Source organism: Heloderma suspectum, chromosome 4 (genome assembly GCF_057233095.1).
Source record: "Heloderma suspectum isolate Gila_16-S chromosome 4, 16-S_ref, whole genome shotgun sequence".
In the NCBI taxonomy this organism is placed as follows: Eukaryota; Metazoa; Chordata; class Lepidosauria; order Squamata; family Helodermatidae; genus Heloderma; species Heloderma suspectum.
In genome coordinates, this window is record NC_139461.1 from 141,595,614 (window position 1) to 141,615,956 (window position 20,343).

General features: G+C 46.2%; 1 protein-coding gene across 1 annotated transcript in view; it reads right to left on the reverse strand.

The window, feature by feature from the left end:
* The window catches only part of SEMA5A (semaphorin 5A), a 224,994-nt gene that overhangs the window by 12,254 nt on the left and 192,397 nt on the right, over positions 1-20,343 (reverse strand). Inside the window, exons 15-19 of the mRNA XM_084850685.1 lie at positions 20,047-20,194; positions 14,982-15,207; positions 10,158-10,367; positions 7,566-7,736; positions 5,825-5,980 (exon numbers count right to left, since the gene is read on the reverse strand). Coding sequence (XP_084706811.1) covers positions 5,825-5,980; positions 7,566-7,736; positions 10,158-10,367; positions 14,982-15,207; positions 20,047-20,194 — 911 coding nt within the window. The remainder of the gene's footprint in view (positions 1-5,824; positions 5,981-7,565; positions 7,737-10,157; positions 10,368-14,981; positions 15,208-20,046; positions 20,195-20,343) is intronic.

Here is a 20,343-nt window from a genome sequence, read left to right on the forward strand (position 1 = left end):
CCAAAAGCCCCATCCGCTGAGGCAAATGTCCAATTTGTAATGTCTTGTGAACATGTTAGGAGTCAACCAGGTAGATGCCTTGAAGAACTCTGAAAGCGGTGCATTTGTGGAAAGGTCAGTGGAGGATTCTATGGCCCTAGTGGAATGCACCATGAGATGTAGAGGCCTAGGTATGTGTTGTGCATTGTAGACCAATGGAACACAGGCCTCATCCAGCGTACTATGGTAGCCTTAGGGCGCAATCCTACGCATTATTAGACATTAAAAAGTCCTGCAACTTTTTAATGTAGAATTGTAGGACTTATTTCTGTCTAAACATGCATAGGGTTACACCCTTAGAAGACGTCTTTCCCAGTGAGGTTGGAAGAAAGGACAGAAATAGAGATTCTGTGAGACAAAGGTCCTTGGTTCTGTGTATGCCATTTTTTAGATCTCTACAGACACCTAATTTGTGCCATAGCTTCATGGAGGGATGAGAAGGATTAGGACAGAACCCTGGGAGGACCAGTTTCTGGGATTGGTGAAACACAGAATTTACTTTAGGTATAAAGGGAGGATCAAGTCTGAGGATCACCATGCCATTGGTGAAGACACATAGAGAGTCTCAGATGGAGAGAGCTGCCAACTTGGAAATCCTTCTGGCCAAAGTGATGGCCACAAGGAAGGTCACCTTGAAGGAAAGGAGTCAACGTGATACCATTTGTAGGGGCTCAAAGGGCACCTCAGTTAGTGCTTTAAGCATGGTGTGCAGGTTCCAAGATGGAAATCTGTGCACTACCAGAGGGCAAGCTCACAGGAAGCACTTCAGGTGTGGCTGTCTTGCCATTGGTGTGTGCCTGGGTCTTGAGAGGAGAGAGATGATGCCTGCCTCTTTAGCATGTTGGGCTTAAGGCCCATGTTCAGGCCTGTTTGGAGAAAGGAAAGCAGATGGGTGAGGCCTGCCATGGAAGGGTTCACTGCTTTATGTTTGCACCATCTGGAAAAGCCCTTCCAGGCTGCCTCATAGATGTGCTCTGTTGATGAATTTCTGAAAACCATGGGTGTCTTGGCCAGTGTGGAGCTATAAAGATGGTGGTGGCTTGCTCTGTCCACACTTTGCAAAGGACTCTGGATTATCAGAGGCTTTGGTGGAAAGGCAACCAGAAGGTCTGGAGTCCAAGGAGATGAGAGAGCATCCTGTGCTTCCACCTTGCTGGAGTGGAACAGAGAGAAGAATTGAGGGAGCTTGTGGTTTGTGGGGGGATGTGACAAAATCTACCAGGCAGCCAAAGTGGTGTTGAAGCTGATGAAAAACTTTGAGGTGGAGGACCCACTCACCTGGGTCGATATGTTGTCAACTGAGATAGTCTGCTGTCACGTTCAGTGTCCCTTGAATGTGCTGAGCTGAGATCAATAAAATGGATCACTCTGCCCAGGCAAACAGGAAGTTTGCTTCCTTCTGAAGTGACTTGGAACAAGAAACCCCCTGATGGTGGTTTATGTGGATCATTGTGGACATGATGTTCATAGAAGGACATGATGCCCCTGTAGGGCATAGCGAAAGTAGGCTAGTGCCAGGTGGACCGCCCATCGTTCCAGCCAGTTGATGCTGTGGCTGGCTTCTTCGGGTGACCACTGTCACTGAGCTACCTGATTTTGGCAGAGGGCCCCCCACCCTGACAGGCTGGCATCTGTTGCCTGCCACTGTTACTCTGGGGGGGACAGGACACTGAGAGTATTCCTTCCTGGAGGTTGGTGTGATTCACCCACCAAATGAATGAAATTTTGATGATGGGGGGAAGGAGGATTAACTTGCAGGGTCCAAGGCCAATGTCTATGGAAGGAGGAGCCATTGGAATGGCCAGGAGTGGAATCTTGCCCAGGGGAGAATTTGGATGCAGGAGATCATGAGCCCCAGGAGGTGCTCTAGGGTCATGAGGGCCGGTGCGCACAGTTGGCGAATGGAGGTGGACTCCTGGAACAATTTTGAGATTCTGTCTGGAGACAGGGAGATGGGACCTGTGTTGACATCTGTCAGTGCCCCCAGCTGAACCAGCCTCTGGGAGGGAGTCAGGCCCCTGTTTCTAATGTTCAGTGGGAAGCCATGGTCTGGTGGGCAAGCTAGAGTGGTGTGGATCCATTTTTGCTATTGTAAGAGAGGAGACTCTTGGGAGCAGCTCATCCAGGGAGGGATATAGGTGGAGGAAGGCTGCCAGCAATATCATCCGTTTTAAGAAAACTCTCAGGCCTGAAGCCAGGCCAAATGGGAGGACAAGGGATTGGAAGTGTCTGTTCTGGTAGGAGGACTGAAGGAATCTCCTGTAGGTCACTGTAATGGGGAGATGCAGACAGGCCTCTGTGGGGTCAATCGAGGCTACGTATTTGCCCTGGTAAAGTGCTTCCTGAACGGTCTCCATTCTGAATTTGTGATATGTCACACAATGCTTGATACATTTCAAATCCAGAATGAAGTGCTACGGCCCATCTCTCTTCAGGATGATGAAGAAAATGGGGTGCTATCAGATAATTTTTCTAGGGTGCTATCACCCCGATGTCCAGTAGGTGTTGGATTGCCTGTGAGATAACTGCTCTCTTTGAGAGAGACTTGGAGGCAGGGGAGGGGAGGAATCTGTTCCTTGGGGTGTGGAAGAAATCAATGTGGTTACTCTCCTTGATTGAACTGAGCACCCATTTGTCCTTCGCCAAGATTTCCCACATGGGGAGGAATTGCTGAAGCCTCCCACCCACCTGGGTTTTCTTCCTGTCAGAGCTCCTGGCAGGTGGACTTAGAGGCTTGGGAAATATTGGAGCAATTGGAGGGTCCCTGTGAGCCTTTTGGGGTAAAAGAGGACCAAAACCCTGTTGGTTCAAATGACCTGATGTCTCCGGATCTTCCAAACCCTCTAGAGGGACGGAAGGAAGGACAGGATGTAGTGGGCTCTAGTGTCTCATACCTATTCTGTGAGAGCATTGCCTGCTTCTTATCCTTGGTTTCCACACGGGTGTCCTTCAGCACCTCTTCACCAAACAAGTGAGCTTCTGTAAAGGGGACAGTGGCTACATTAGCCCTAGAATAGCTGTCTACATTCCAGTGTTTTAGCCAAACTGACTTCCTGGCTACAATGGCCATGGTTACGGTTCTGCCTGAATAGACCAGGGTGTCCCGGGTGGCATCCACCACAAAGGCATAGGGCTTATGCAAACTGAGGAACTGAATTTTGGTCTCTCCGATCTGCACTGGGTTTTCTGCCTTGGTCAGTTTTGGAATCTTCTTGTCTGGTTCGTCTCTCTAAATGGGTGGCATTAGGTTCTAAACATACAAGAACACATAGACTTCCTCCCACAGTTTCAACAGTTAGAGATGTGTGGCAGATAATGTCATGTCAATTACACTTTGATCCAATTTCTCATGTTAAATTGACTTTATGAGGCAATCCAGATCTAAAATTGATAAGAAAATGTTTTTATGGCAGACATGGACAGACAAAGCAATGTTTACTTTGGATCAACTGGTGGGTGCCGATGATCAGTTCTTGTCATTTTCTACCCTGCGTGCCAAATATGACTTGCTAGCTATGGCTGAATGGCAATACTTGCAATTTGCTTTGCGTTTATTGGATACCGCAGTGTCTCTCTAATAAGGGATTGTCTAATTCGGCTCATTGCTGATGCTGCAATTCAGCTAATGCTTCTTGGAAATGTATGTTTTAGCTATGTCCAGTATTGCTTCTTTTGGGGAGGAGGTTATTACATGGAGAGGTTTGTACTAGAACAGTCTTTAATATTCGTTGATGTATACGCTCTTTTTAATTATTTACCTTCTTCATGGAAATTAATGAAAGGTCAGCATAAATGGATTCTCCGCACCCTTTTGACAGCTAAAAGACTGAGATCGCAACATTGGAAAGATAAACACTCACCTCCTGTAATGGGCTTGAGGACCTTACAACACTTTCAACATTGGAATGGGTGGCATGTAGACGTTACCTTCAAATGGATACTTATTTGGATATCTGGACCGTTTTTGTTGAAGCCCATGTATAATTGCTAGGAAGTTGTATTTCCCTATATATGCATTTCATATGTATTCATTGCTATAGGCATATACAACTTTTTAAAAACTCAAAAACATAAAAAGGGGGGAAACAATTTGAGGAGCCGTCCATGCAGGGTCCAGCTGTCCAAATCAGGATTATTCTGCAGGTCCTCCACCCAGAGCATGGATGCATGGGCAAAGTGTGAGGAGGTGGAGGTGGCTCTGGTGGCTAGCAAAGCTGCTTCACCGACCCTTTTAAGGGTGAAGTTGGGGTGTTTCTCATTAGGATCCTTGAGTGGGGCATCTCCCTCTTTGGGGCAATGGCTGTGGAAAGGAGAGCTGCCACAGGAGAATCTACGAGGGGTACCGTAAATGTGTTCTGGGGAGAGAGTAGAATTCCCAAGCCATTACTAACCCTATGGCAGGGGAGCGGCCACTGGGCAAGAGGGAGTGGGATGGCAGGGAGGCCTGGTCAGACTCTGCCGAAGAGTGGATGATGGTAGTCAAGCTGGTGAATTTACTTTTAGTGTTTTGCTTATGGGCTCTCCCTTCATTTGACTTCTTTGGTTTTGGTTTAGGCTCTCAGCGGAGAGCGGGAAGGAGAAGACTGAGGAGATATTGTGCCCTCGTTCTCTTCCTAGGGACATCTGCCCTGAATCTGCATGGAAACTGCCTATCCATGATTTGATCGGTACGTTCTCTAAGCACGACAACACTATTCTGAATGAACTGATCCTCATTAAAGGGAGGGGGAGGAGCAGGGTCACGGCTGTTTGCCCTGAAGAAGACTTTGGTGTTCCACATCTGCTGAAGGCCTGAGTGGCCCTGAAAAGTGGACGATGGCATCGCCTGGAATTGGGGGGAAGTTTCCAGCTGGACAAGATGGCGTCTGCCATCCGCAGTGCTACTCTGATCTCCCCCCCATTGCCAGCTCCAAACCTTAGGTGTCGTCTGTAGTCTCGTCCACTGGGGCCAGAGGCCTCAGAGGTTACCACCTCCTGTGCAGTAGTCTGTGTAGTGCTGTGGTAGGGCTCCATTTTGGGCATGGCCTTGTCAGAGCTGGGGGAGTTGGATGTCTCCTTGTGCTGCTGGTGCTGGGGTCTGTCCTGCCCAGATGCAGAAGCATGATCACGGGGCATGGGAGATGCGGCAGCTTGGCATTCAGGGGAGCAGGATGCCAGCAACCTCCATGAGGAGGCATGTGCTTGGAGCCTTCAGAATTCAAATGTGCATTGTCTTTTTTCCAGGCTTCTTTGATGCCACTGTTCCTTTCCCTACCACAGCCATCAGGATGGAGGTGGAAAGGTAAGGAGGGATTTTTTTTTAAGGAATAGATACATAGTTCGAAGCCTGGGATCAAGAAATGGTAGAAGATATTTGAGGATAGAACAGAAATAAAAAATGTGAATAGGAATCTAGAAGAGGAAGCTTGAGAGAGGAATATCTTGAGTGAGGCAGGGAAAGAACTGGGGCGAAGCCAGAAGAACCAGCACTTGAAGAATCACAGCCATGTGATCCCTGCCTTCCTGGGTGGTGCCAAGGAGACAACCAGTCTGTTGGATGCCTTCTCACACCATGGACAGAATTAAAGCTATTAAAGCAAACCACTGGCCTGCGTGCACACCTGGAGAAAGACAAAAAGGAGGGGGCCTGGAATGAGTACTCCTTGCCTCTCCTACTAAACTAGCAACCAGAACTTGTTTCTTTATTCTGCTTATATCCCATTCTTCCTTTAGCAAGTTCACAGCAACTTACTCAGGCCTCCTATTCTGGAACTGGCTCAGGAGATAAGCAACGCTCTGCCCTTACCTGGTATGAAGTTGGAATCAGAAACACACGGCCGACTCTCGGTGGCATTCCCAGAGCACTGGTGACCCACAGGAAATAAAACATCACACTGGCGGGTGCGGAACTGGACTCTAGAAGAATCACAGCCAGACCACTCTGACCAGTCAGACCAGCTATCTGTGACAACCCAAAAAATCAAGAGGCATGTGAAGAGGCCAGCATACCACCAAATTACATCTTCAAAAAGTTGAATACCTTTTCCCGGTACATAAGTTACATAAATAACATGGGCTAGATCTTCATGTGATCAATTTTTAGCACAACATCATGCTGATTTGGCAATCCGTGCATGGAAAAAATTATTGCCTTGCTTGAGATGGTTTAAATGCACGTGAAATGCTGTGCATGTGAAATGCACATCTATCACATCTGAAATTGTGTCTGAGGTGTCGTTTGTTGGATTGGGACGGGATCAGAACTTTAGTGCTGAAAGCTTCACCTGCTTGGAGGTGTGAAGGAACTCAATCCCAAATTGTTTCCTGATTAAGGAAACAATTTGGGAAACAAATTGTTTCCCAAAACAATTTTGGGAAACAAATAAACACAATTGTTTCCTGATTCCCCTCACACTGGATTGTGTGAGGGGAATCAGGTGGTGAAGCTGGATTAGGTAGGAGCAGAAAAAAAGCATGGCCTGCAGCATGAGTCAGATGCAAGACCAAGGAGCCACCCTCTGTCAGGCAACAACTAAACGATCAGCTAATCGTGCATAGTGGAGCTATGCAAGATGTAAGTGTGTGGGGTCCCGATTTGGATCAGGATCATGGCACTCCGGGGTGTGTATGTGTGTGTTAAACCTTTCCCTCCATTTTTGTCCTGAAATCCCACCATACACCCTTTTGGGTTGGGGATGGGGGGTTAAAAAGAAGAAGAAAGTCTTCACTGGAGTCAATGGAGGCATTTCTTCCTTTTTGTACCCCCTCCATGGCGGGTGGCAGTGGTGGTGGAAGGGTGTGGAATTTAAAGACAAAAATGGGCAAAGAGAAGCAGCTGCTCTCCAAGGGGACAAGTCCAACCGACTGTCCGTCTCATGGATGGCTGGAATTGGCTCACTCGGCTCCTGCCGGAATGCCACACCCTCTGCTTACCCCCAGTCTGGGAGGGAGGAAACTCCTGCCTGCTACCTTGCCTGCTTATAAACCTTTCTCTTCTGACAGAGATCCTCATAGGAAATTTGGGTGGAGGAGGGGCCCTGGGAGGAGGAGGCCGAGCCTGGCCAGACTGAAGGAACGGAGCCCCCACAGTGGGCTGATGCAGCTGGATGAAAATCAGCTGTGGGCCAGGGGCTCCCCAGCCCAGGGTTAGAGTTTTGGAGGTACAGCAGAGTCTCAGATCCCTGGGTGATTTTGCATCAGTCACAATATTTTCAGCCTTACCTTCTCCACAGGGTTGTTGTAAGGATAAAATGGGGCTGAGGGAGAACCAGACATGGTGCCCTGTGTTCCTTGGACCAAGTGTAGGAAAAACAATTTAAAAAATTCATTCTAAAACATGCCAGTTCTGCAGAGCAGCGAGGAAATAAATGAACTGGATTTCTCCTACCTGGGAAATGATTTTTTTAATTTTTTTAATGAATTTTTAAATTTTAGATTTTAAATGAATTAATTTTTAAAGGAATTTTTCAATACACTTTTAATATTCATTCTAAACCATACCAGTTCTGCGGAGCAGTGAGGAAATAATCGAGCTGGATTTCCCCTACCTGGGCACTGCTGTGTATTGCAGAGGGCTTCTTCAGTGTGGAGTCCTAGGCAGATGTCGCCTCCATAAGCTGGCGCTGGGCTCGTGCATGAGCGGGTCCTCATATAATGCCCACTTCCACAGGTGGTGGAACACTTGGACCACGATGACCAACAAGACCAGCCTCCATCAACTGGGAAAAGACAAACACCACATTGTTCCTCGTCTCTCAAAATGTAGGGAAACAAATTCATTCAACTGGCCTCGTTCCTATTTTATAGCTGAATACCTCAGATCACTGCAACAACAAGATTCAAGGTAAAAAAAGGTAAAAGGTGTCCCCAACCAGTCATGTCCGACTCTAGGGTGTGGTGCTCATCTCCATTTCTAAGCCGAAGAGCCAGCGCTGTCCGAAGACGCTTCCGTGGTCATGTGGCCAGCATGACTGAACATCGAGGTGCACGGAACGCTGTTACCTTTCCCGCCGAAGCGGTACCTATTTATCTACTTGCAATTTCTTGCTTTCGAACTGCTAGGTTGGCAGGAGCTGGGACTGAAGACGGGAGCTCACACCGTCACGCAGCACTCGGGTCTCGAACTGCTGTCCTGCCGACCTTCCGGTCTGCAGTTCAGCGTCTTAACCACTAAGCCACCGTGGCCCCATGCCAAATAACAAAAATTCTATGTTCTTAAATGCCACCTCTAGAAAGATATCCCAATAATTTTGTTGACAGAAGAGAGAAGAGTGGAAACCCAAACCAACACTACAGCCCACAAAGTGGGAGTGTAAGACAGGGACCACACTGAGACATGTTGGATTAGAGGCAAAATCAAGGAAATCTGAGGGCCTAGTTGCCTTGTCATACATTACAGTATTAACACAGGAGTTGTTTCCTGTGGCTTCTTCCCAGATCTCTCAGTGGCAATCTTTGAAAGCTCTCTTTCCCGGCCTGGTCCCAATCAGATGAGAAGGACCCAGGCAGTTGCCCACACCCGTGTGTAGTTCTAAGCTTACAAATATTACCACAGAAGGTCTTGGGAATAGAACCTTGGTTTCAGGTCTTGGTTTCAGGTCGCTGTGAATTGTTATTAAGAACTTACACCATACGGTTCTTCCTTATACTGTATATTTTAAGGGAACACTGAGGGTCAAACTAAATGTGAAACCATTCATGTTAATTGGCAACTGTGTGGTTTTTAGAAGTGCAAATACTAGGTGCAGAGAGCCCAATCCAGGTTGGGGCCTTGGTGAGGGAGGGAAGGGGGATTTAACCCTTTGCCCTTCACACTGGATCAGGGGAGCCCCCACCTAGGCTGGATCTACACTGAGACGGTTTTTGAGGTGATTCCGTTTAAATCCAGATTTTCACAAAGTCGGGTTAGCTCCTCCTGGGGCAAACTGTAGCTCATAATGCAGTGTATACTTTTTAAAAACCACGCTTGCATGGGGCATTAGTTCAGGGTTGGGTGGGTGGAGTCTCGGGAGTAGAACTGAACGTCAACAACTGCCTAGGTGTGGGGCAGCGCACGAGCGGAGGCTTGCTCGCCGCACCTCCCCCCCACCCTGCGCTCAGAGAGGTGTAACGGAGGACGAGTTACTTCCAAGTGGGCATGTTTAGCAGACAGCTCTCCTCCGTGTCCAGCCCTTCTCTGCGGGATTAGAGGTCATTTGGGGGTCATCAGCTTTTAAAAACAGTAAGGCTCTGCGTACCTGCGCACCTCCATAAGAGCATACATTTGCACTTCCACAACACCATAGTTTTAAAACGACAGGCTTCAGGCTTGCTCTCTGCCACTCCCCCTCCCCACTCCCGCAGTCAGTGAAGTGCAATTGGAGAGATTTACTTCTGAGTAAGCACATTTATCCAGCGCATGCTTGTAACAGCACAATTTCAAAGCCACAGCAGTGGCTGCCCACCCCCTCCCTACTCCCATGGTCAGTGAATATTTAAAACAACAGGCAAAGGACTTCTCCCGACCCCTCTGCTCCTATATTTGGCAAAGTGCAATTGAAGTTACTTCTGGGTGTTTAGCCCTCTGCTCTCCCCCCCCCACACACACCCCACACACAACTTTCCCTTCTGCTTTCTCCCAGCAGCCTGCACTGAGGGTTGCTCAGGTGACACAGACTCCCAAACTACGCTGAAGCTGCCACAACAGGAAAATCCATCGGAAAACCAGTTTCCAAAAAGGTGGATTTGCAGCAAGGAACAGCACACTTGCCACAGAGAGGGGCATATGTTGTGTTCTATGATTGTCTTGGGGCTGCAGCAGGACCACAGTAAATGCCCCATGTAGATAGGCCCCTAGTATTTACACTGGAAGGAAATGTCCACTGGTGCAAATGAAATTTACACATCTTACCTTGAGCCCCTCCCCAATACACATTTTAGACAAATTGTACTCTGCAGTATCTTTCTAAAATGTAGTGAAGGGGCTATTGCAAAAGATAAGAGGGCTCAGTGCCCCATGCTCCTCCCTCTCTTAATACAAGCCTGCCTTAGCTTTTTCTAGAAACAACATGTTGTCAACTGGATGAGAGTTTTAAAAGCATTTTTTTTAAAAAAGGTGTGTGATTTGGAAATGGTTCCACGCCAATGCCATAGGCTCTTACCTGGACATGGGAGAATGTTGCATTCTTGGTATTCGAGGGATGGTCCCAGACACGGCAATCCTCCATACTTTGGCTCAGGATTGTTGCAAATACGTTTGCGGTTACGAATACCTCTGCTGCAGTCACGGCTGCACTGAGCCCATGGAGACCAAGGGGACCAGGCGCCATTAATTGTATGAGTAGAGTAACGGCCAGAATGCATGAAATCACCTGAGTGAAACAGATACAAGCAGAATGCAAAAAATAAAATTTAAGTGGTAACTCCCAGAATTTTGGCAACATACTGATTTTAGTTGTAATACTGTTGCAGTTTACTCTGAATGCTGATCCAGTAGTTTTACTATTGGAATATTTGTAATGAACTGGTGGCCTGTGGTCCAGATGCAACTCCCAAAGCAATTTTATCTGACCCCTAGTGCAGGGTGGGCAGAAGGTACATCAGAATCTACTGGCAGATTTACACCAACTCGATGGTCTTATAGGGGGTTGGACTCGATGGTCTCATAGGCCCCTTCCAACCCTACTATTCTATGATCCTATGAACTTATTCTTTATGTATATAGCTCCACATTTAATTTCCCCAACTATTGCAAAGCAGAGCTTTCAAAACTCCTCAGAGTCTTTTTCTGGTAAGGCTACTATTAGGGCACCAATTTTAAGAAAAACAGGAGGAAAGAAGAATGTGCTGTTAGCCGAGAGGAACGAGGACTTCTTCACTCATACTGGGTGCAACCTAGCCAAATGTGGACACTTAATCACATGCTTACCCCTCCCATTAAAATCCACAATAGTTAAAACCTAACTATTTGGATTGGATAGTGCCATATGTTTTAGGTGTATACCTATGATTTTAAAACATCACGTTTGAATGTGATGAACAAGTGTTTGGAAACATATCCAGTCAAGATGATGTATAGTTAAATTTATAATGAATGCTTTGTCTTTATCCTTTTTTAGTATAGGCTATTCGTGATATTGTTATATGTTGCACGTTTTATGTATGACTCTTATGAAAAGTGAAACATGTTTTATAAGCATGGTTACTTTTTATTTTTGTTATGTAAGTGCTGAAATTGTCACCCCAAACAGGTCTTTTAAAGATGGAAATCATTGCAATGCAATTAGTAGCCATATAGCCTGGACTCTCTGTAAGAATGAAGTGAATGAAAGGTGTTGATTCCACAGCAAGTGGCTAGTGTGGAGACAACCCTTATGAGACCCTCTGGATGTTTTTGCCTGTTATTCTCCTCCCCCCCACCGCTGCCGCCCAAATACCAGCATTATTTGAAATCCTTTTTACCACCAGTTTATAGCCCCTGAATACCATACAGCTCAACTCTATACATGCTTGCTTAAAAGGGAACCGTATGGACAGAAATGAGACTAACTCCCAAGTAAGTGTGCTCAGGACTGCAGTTTATTTATCTTGTCAAAGAATTCTGCACCTACTTTTTCTGTATGGATCAAAGGTCTAGACTCCAACAATGGTATCACTCCATCTAACAACAAATTCAACTGGTAAGTGCCATCAAGACTGTGGGAAGCAGATATTGCAGTGCTCAGAAGTACAAAGTGCAAAAAAAAAAAAAAAAAAGGAAAAAAACTCTAAGGGGGCAAAAACTCATTCCCCCACCCCACACCTGCTAACAGTCAGGAGAGGACAGAACAAGCTCAGTGGCCAAAGAATGCTGAGTGTTTGGGGGACAAACAGAAAACAGGAGGGAAGGGGGAATTGAATGGAGCATTGTGGAGCAGGGCTGGTTGGAACCCTGAACAGGACAACTCTATTGCTGGTCCAAATTGTGCAACGTCACAAACATTATCTCAATAATCCTTACAATAACTCTTTGAGCTCAGTCAGTGATATTATCTCCACATGGCAAATGCAGGACTATGGGCTTCATCACATGGAGCTTTTATCCTGTGATTGAGATTGCTCCTTCACGGAACTTTGCAGGCTCTTTACATGACGCCGTGACCCTCCTGCACTAAATGCCCTTTGTTCTGTTTTTAATTAGATCGCAGACAATGAACTATCAAATTACCCAGGTGTGTTCCGCTTCCGTTTCCTCCATGCAAAGAGTTAAAGTGGCAAGATGAGGAGTGAGATCAATGGAAGACAATGGAAGACTCATATACAGGGAGAAGGCGGGGGCGGGGGAAGCATGTGTAAAGGGAGTTGTTGTGATCCTGCACTTAAAACGGAAGCAGAAAGCCCCATTTTAAATGCAGGATTTTAGGCTGGTGTAGAAATGCCCTAAGACAGAAGTTTGCCTAAGGCAACCGAGTGAGTTAGTGGCAGAAGTGATTTCTGAATCTGGGATTCCTTGGCTGACTCTCTTAGCCACTACACTAGCTCTTTCTAGTTCCCCGCCAACAACCTCAGTTCTATTTTTACTTGCGGACTCCCACAAGAATTGCAATTACCAGGCCATTTTTAATTAAAGGAAAATAAGGTTAACAGAGTCAATGATAAAAGCCTTCAAATATTTGAGATATTGCCAGAAAGAGGAGAGGTTAGCATTGTTGTCTCCTGGTCCAGGATCAAGAGTCAAAGATGAGAAGTAATGGACAAGTTGTAACAACATAAATTTAGGTGGAGCCTTAGGAAACACTTTGCAATGGCTGTAATGACACTGCAGTGGGGGATCCTTCTGTGGAAGGTTTAAAGAATGGGGCAGGTAGGCATTTTAAAGGGATACTTTAATTATAGGCTTTCCTGCTACAAGGGAGAATGTAAGAAGAGAAGGTTCCTCTGGCATTTCAAAGGCACTATAGTATGTCACAACGTTTTGCTGCTCAGACTCAAAATGTTCATCAGAAGCACATCTCAGTACATCTCAGAAAGAGAATCGGAAACAGCAAGGCAGGTCTGGGAGAAAACTGAGAAAAACCAAGAGAAAAAGGACACTGTAAGCAGAGATTGAGATCATCCATCTGTCTCAGTGGCTGATTTCCAATGACACAAAAATGCTGCTAAGACTTTGGGTGATTTCAATGTCCTGTTTGGCGAAGTGATAAACATGTCTGAAATGCAGCGGGCAGTTTTGCAGCAGTTTTCACTTTGCTTCTAACAGTGCAGCTAAGGTTACCTCAGGTTCCCAAACCCACGTTTGCTGAGGTGACACGAATGTGAGAGCGGAGGGGAGGGTTGTGGGGAAGAATCAATGGGCAGGCACAAAGGGTGCTCAAGCCTTCCTGAACCTGATTCTTCCCTCCAATCCCTCCCCACACACACTGTTGGCCCCTCAGGCTTATTTCCTATTTTGTCACCCAGCTGAAGAAAAAAAGATTTAAAATGTTGGGCGGGGGATATGTGCAGGGGACAAAAGGGTAAATATTCCCTGCTTGCCACTTCTCCCCTGCAAGAGCCCCCACCATTTGCCTCACAAGAAAAATAGAAGATTTGGGTATTCTCCTAGCGATCCTGAGAAATGTGGACTGCCATTAGGTGGACACACAACTGACTGACAGCCATGTCCAAGCTAGAGAAATGGGTCAACACTGGACTGGAGCAAAGTACCGAATGAGATTTTGTAGAAATCTGTGAAGGGTAAAGAAGCAAGTGTTAGAATGAATAATGCACTCACTAAATAAGGGATGATATAAAACTGGGAAAGACTGCCAAACTTTTTAGAGGTTAAGATACAAGTTCAAGCTGACCTCAGACCAGACAGCTGGGCACACAGCAATAATATGAAACCCAACAAGAGCAAATATAAAATGTCACTCACAAAGAACAAGAACCAAAAGGTGGGACGCCAGTGGAAAGGAGTTAACTTTGCCAAGAAGGATTTATGGGATATTTCAGGGGATAAGAAACAGATCATGACTCAACAGTGTGATGCTGTGGCAAAAAGGGAAAATGCTACTTTAAACTGTAGAGTAGCAGCATCTCCAAAACTTAGGAAATATTAATACAGTTCTGTGCAGCGTGGATAAGCTGACATTTAACACACTGTGCAGAGTTCTGTGTGCCACAACAGTGGAAAGAGACTTGTTGAAAAACCCAGTTCAGATGATAAAAAACCTAGAAGGCAAATCATGAGAGTGAAAGCACGAGACTAGCTATATTTAACCTCAAGAGAATATGACTGGGAGGGGGACAGAATATTGAGTGTTTCAAATATTTAAAAGGTGTCAGAAAAATGTGGAAGAGCAATAGCTTTATACTCAGGTATAAAGCTATTGCTTATACACTTATACACACTGAAATATGTTAGAAAATATGTCCTAATTATCAGAGCTGTTCAGCAATCAATCAAGGTATCTAGGACAGTTATGGAATCTTCTTGGAGGTTTTCAAGGAAAGATTGAGCAGGGAAATAAAAGGAATGCTTTTCAATGCGGAATACCTTGCATTAAGGAGGGAGGCACAAGATTCCTTCCAAAGCTACTGTCATATACTTCTATGCATAGGAAAATGCTGCTTCCCTGCAGTAGCGTTTCATATATTTTTTGTCACAGAAACCAATAGCAGCTGCTGATTTTTGTGACAGTGGCCTGATTTGTACATAATGGTAGGCTTGCTTGGTGCACGCCATCCAACTGTTCCAGCTTGGCCTTTCTTGCCAGTGGGAGTGACTAAACAAACAAGAACGCCTCTGTCTGTGGTTTGTTTAGTGCAGCCTTCCCCACCCTGGTGCTCTCCAGATGTGTGACCCTGATCATGGGCCATGCTGGCTGGGCTGATGGGAGCTGAAGTCCAAAACATCTGGAGGACACCAGTTTGGGAAAGGGTTGTTTAGTGTTGCATCAGAACCAGGGTCCTTGGCTTGTTGCTCTGCCCACAAGCCAGAGTCATAAGCCACCTTGACTGCTTACCATCTGTTGAGCACCCGGTGGTACCATCACTAGAACAGTAACGCATTTCAATCCTCTGCCTTCCCACATCTAGCAAACTTGCATCAGGAAGACGTGCCTTGCAAGTGTATCGGAATCGCTGTTCGTAGTGCCCGCCATTGTCGGAGATATTGACCGGAGTCCACGGAGTCCAAGGAGTTGTCTTTTTCAACTCTGGACAGGGGCTGGTGTTGCAAGCTTGATACTCCTGAAAGAAAAGTATTGACTGCTTATATTTAGAGCATAATATGACCTTTGCACAACTTGGTACATTGCATCAATTTCAGTATTCTCTGGGCCAAAGGATGGTGAACCATAATTTTAGAAATCATAATCAAATTGCTTAAACCTAAAGATTAAGCCTGTTTGTATATCAATGTGCCTACAATATCTGTGTTAATAAAGCACAGTCTGATGTTGATTATTTATTATGGTGCAACTTAAGAACTCTGGTTACATGTACAAAACCCATGCATGTAACCAGGCTTTTACCGTAGCATTTGGAAGTAGCAGCTCCTTGTTTAGCTGTTTGTTTACTGGAATTATTTGTTATCTGTTCCCAGTGTGGCTCTCAAAGTGGCTGACAGAATAAAACCATAGAAACACAATGAAATCCATAAAACACATCACATCAAGTGGCTAAAAACCTGCAACACAGATCAAAACAGATCCAAAGGAAAGACCCACACAAATACAAAGGTTTTCATCTGGTGCTCAAAAGAAAATATCGATAGTTTTTAAAATAAAGATGGTTTCAAGCAAACTGCTCTGAGAAGAGACTTCCAAGTGTGGGAGGGCTGCCAAAACTGAAATGCCCCTGGCTCCATTCACCACATGCCTTATTTCAGATGGGAGAGGGACACAGAGCAGTCTCTCTGGGACTGATTTTAATGGCCAGGCAGGTTTATTTATTGCATTTATATCCTGCCTTTTTTCCTCTTGCAAGGAACCCAAGGCAGCTTGCGTTATCCTCCTCTCTGTTTCATCCTCACAACAACCCTGTGAGGCAGGCTGGGCTGAGAGTCTGTGACAGGCCCAAAGTCACCCAGTGAGCTTCCATGACCAAGTGGGGACTAGAACCCGGACCACCCGACTCCCAGTCCAGCATTCTAGCCACTACACCACACAGGTCCATCCTGGACCTTTAGGTACCCTCGTCTCAAGGCATTTGGGACTTCATAGCTTAAAACTAGAGAAGGGGCAAGTATCTGCAGCAAATACAAGCAGCCCTGCTCAGATTTAAAAGAGCAGACCTGAAGAGGGCACAGTCCAACTCAAGTAGGCACTTGCCTGCATTCTGCTTGCTCCAGTCGTGTGCCCTCTTCTGCCTGCTACCTTCTCCGCCTCTCCCAAGGAGGATAAATAGCCCCTGGGAAGGCAGCAGCAGGTGGCATTGGGCTCTGTCGCAGAATGAAGACACCTAGTGCTTCTCTGCTGGCTGGAAAAGATGTGCATGGTGCCTTTTCCTCCCAGGGATGATGGAGCTAGGCTGCAAGCCCCATCATCCCTGGCTTGTGCTTCAGCCCCATCATCATCCTTGTCAGGTGGTGCCCGGATGGCCTCACATCACCACCTCTTCCACCAGCTTCTTTAGGATGCGGATGAGGCAATAATCACACCAGGTTCGTTCCTTTCCCAGATTTGGTTTAGAGGGGGAGGTAAGATATAAAGAGCAAAGAAAACACTGAAAGGAAAAGGCAGGTACAGAAAATGTATGCCCCTTCCGTTACTGGGAACCCCACTAAAGTAACAGACGTGCTCCAGGACCGGTTGCATGTGGAGTGACCCCTGCCCATGGAGAGGCCCTCCCGCATGGGTGCCCTTGGGCTTTCATATTGTCTCTCTGTCATAGCCACCAATTCACTGTCAGCTACACCTGTGACTTGGCTACATTCTCACCGATTTGGCAGACCATCTAGTGAATACTTAGGCTGCCTTTACATTAAAGAAAAAACCTGCAGTCTTCCTGTTGTGCAGCCTTTCCACATTTACAGCGGGCTCCCAGACGGCGACCACGTGATTGCTGAGGGGAAGTTTTATTAAAGATTCCACAGAACTCAATGAAACAGCACCATCTAGTGGCTGTTTTAATAGCGCAAAAATCCAACCTATTTTAATACTTCATTAATTCCAGATCTATTTAACATGGAATAACCAGGAAATACCTCTGGATGTGCCCTGGAGGTGGACGACGTCATCTAAAGGGCCCGCAAACGTCCGTGAGTGAGCAATCTCAATAGCAGGATAAAACCTCCGTGTGAAGAAGTCCACAGTTTCAAGGTGGTTTGTTATTACATCCTAGGACTTGTATCTCTGATTAGTTTATCCCTTGCACCTAGCTATCTTGCCTGGAACATCCTGCCTAACTCTCACCTGAGGGCTCAGGAGAAAGTTCAAACACAGAGGATGAATGAAAGGGAAACTCAAGCATGGAGATATGAGCATGAGGGGAAACCACGGCCACTTTCCTCATGATCACAAAGGACTTCCAGAATGTCCCACCACCCTACCCCAGCCAGGCCAATTGTGGCCGGCCTACCTAAGTGTTGCTCTACAAGAAACTTTGCTCATGTATTGCCCAGGCCAAATCCCAATGTCACTGATGCCCTTCCAAGTACTAAAGCAGAGGACTCCCCTACTGCCTCTGTATCATCACAAGAGCTTCTTGGATATCCTCTTGCTTTGTCCAGGGTGCCTGTGGGATCAGGAGTGGCCTCATGGCTGGGGCAGGGAGGGTCCAGCCCTTCAGCAGACTGGCAGGGAGGGACCAGCCCATAGTCTTGCTATCCCTGATCCAGATTTTTTTTTAATTGTCATTTGGATGCCCCACCTTTTGCAAAATCCAGTATTTGAACTAGCAGTTAACTGCAGCACTGTTGTTTCACTATGAAGGCTTCTAATTTTAGGCACTCGGGTCAGGGTTGTTCAATACACAATCTCTAGCTTTTCAATCTAAATATATAGTTAGCATGAACAGATTGTAATAGTGGTTTCAAAATGAGAGTCATAATTACAACAGCTAAAAAGAGAAATGTTTTCCCCTATGCAAAATGAGAGTCATAATTACAGCAGCTAAAAAGAGAAATGTTTTCCCCTATGCACAGTGTGCTGCTGTTGACTTCTCAAGGGGGAAATGCCACATCATACCCTTCAGTATAAAACTACTACAGGTCAAAGCAGGTCTTCTCTTGTGCCTTCTTATGAGACGATTTCTATCTCTGACCTTTGTTTACCATTCAGATTTTAAGGTTATTCAAGAAAGATCAAAACAACCCTTTTCCCTCAGAAGAAAGGAAGAGCACCAGTCCCAGAAGCCTGTAAATGCAGTTCCCAGAGGCAATGGAGAGCTAATGCGTGGAAATGAAGCCTGCTTATTGATCCAAGACCCAAGTTGATCCCTACACAATTTATTTTATTTATCTAAGTAATTTCTAGGCTTCCCTTCAGTAAAATTATTAGTGCAGCAAACACTAAAAGTGACAAAACAATAATACATAAAAATCCAGCCCTTGAACAGGGACATAGAACAGATCAACATTGCAGTAAAAATCAGAAGAGCAGATGAAACTAATGTTAAAACCAGCTCATGTGACATGCCGGAATGCTTGGGCAAATGAAAACACCTTCACCTGGCGCTGGAATGACAACACAGTTGGCGCCAGGTGAACCTTCCTAGCGAGGGGATTCTAGAGGTGGGGGGCCATGACCATGATCCTTGGTCATCACCCGCCTAATTTCAGATGATGAGAGGATCCAGAGCAGAGCCTCAGGTGACAAACATCGTATTCGGGCAGCTCGTTGGGCAGAAGGCAATCTTTCAGGTACCCAAGTCCATTTAGGGCTTCATAGGTAAGCATCAGCACTTTGAATTGAGCCTGCAAATTGACCTGCAGCCAATATAGTTGTTTAAGGGGTCATCTACATGAGCCTTTTACTCCAGGGTGGCTGCGAGTTGAGGTCCTTTTGAGTGGACAATGCAGTCGCCACTCAGCAGCCATCCGTGGTTTTCTCCAGGAAAACGCAGATTTCTGAGGAGGCGTTTTGCTGTGATGTTTTTGGTTTGCTATGGGTTTCCTGTGGTTGTGGGCCATCTGTCCCTTCCCCAAACTGACTTCGCATTTTGTGGTGGGCGTGTTGTAGGTGTGTGTAGTGCTTGCATCTCCCTGTGACACCCCTTTACTCCCCCCATCCCTGCACAGCTGCGCAGTTACAGAGGCAAAGAGAGGCATTTTCATCTATTTAATCACACTTTCGCACACTTTTGCAGCTTCATGTCTTTGCAATAGTTGCTTTTGGACTCAGTGCCAAAGGGCCGGGGGGTGGGGTGTCTTGGGGGAAGACTGACATCGCTCCGGCCATTTCAGAGCGATGGGTAGGCACATATCGTTCATGCTTGTGAGTGTGAACCATCGCGAGAGTCTCAGGCTGGGGAACTGACAAACAGATGGCATGGAAATGAAGGAGCAAAGAATACTCACTTTTTACCTAACAAGGGACGGAAAGACACAGCAGAGCCCCTAAAATACAAAACAGCCACTGAAGTGTTGCACCCCCACACTCACGGGACTGCACAGCTGCACATTTAAGTATAATGGCAAAAAAAAAGGGCACAGCGGGGTCTGTTAGGGAAGCGCGCAGTAAATCGCGAGTGTATACCACCAGAAGCTACTTCAAAGCTGCAATGCTGCGCGGCTGCGACAGAGTGGAGGGTGAAAGAGGTGCCATGTAGATGGGGCCTAAGAACTGGTGGGGTATGTTTTGTACACCTGGTGCCAGTTGGTAACTTAGCTGCTCCATTTTGTCTTAACTAAAGTTTCTGAGGGCTTCAAACATACAACCCATTGCAGTGGTCTAAGCTAGAAAGTTACCAGCACATGGACAATACTGATCAGGCTCTCTCTGTCAGCGTGTGTTTGTGTGTGTGCAACATCTCCACAATATAGCCACCACCAATTTGTGTCAATAACTCTGCCTCAGCTGTTTTATGTTACAAAATAATCTCCTGGCTCGCCAATACAGACTAAAGTCAGACACCGTTGTTACTCACAACATTGCAGCCGGGACAGTCTGGGCCATTCTCACAAGCTCTGTGGCGAGCCTGAATCCCTCCTCCACATGGGGCTGTGCAACGTTCCCATGCACCCCAGCCAGTCCAGAACACGTGTGGGGAACACAGCAAATGCTCATTACAATACCTTCGAGAAGAGAAGCAAAACAGAAAGGAAACAATGTATCTGGTCAGAGCTGTTTGCATTATTTAAGAACAGGGGTTGGCAGCTTCACTAACAATGGACTCTATCTATCTATCTATCTATCTATCTATCTATCTATCTATCTATCTATC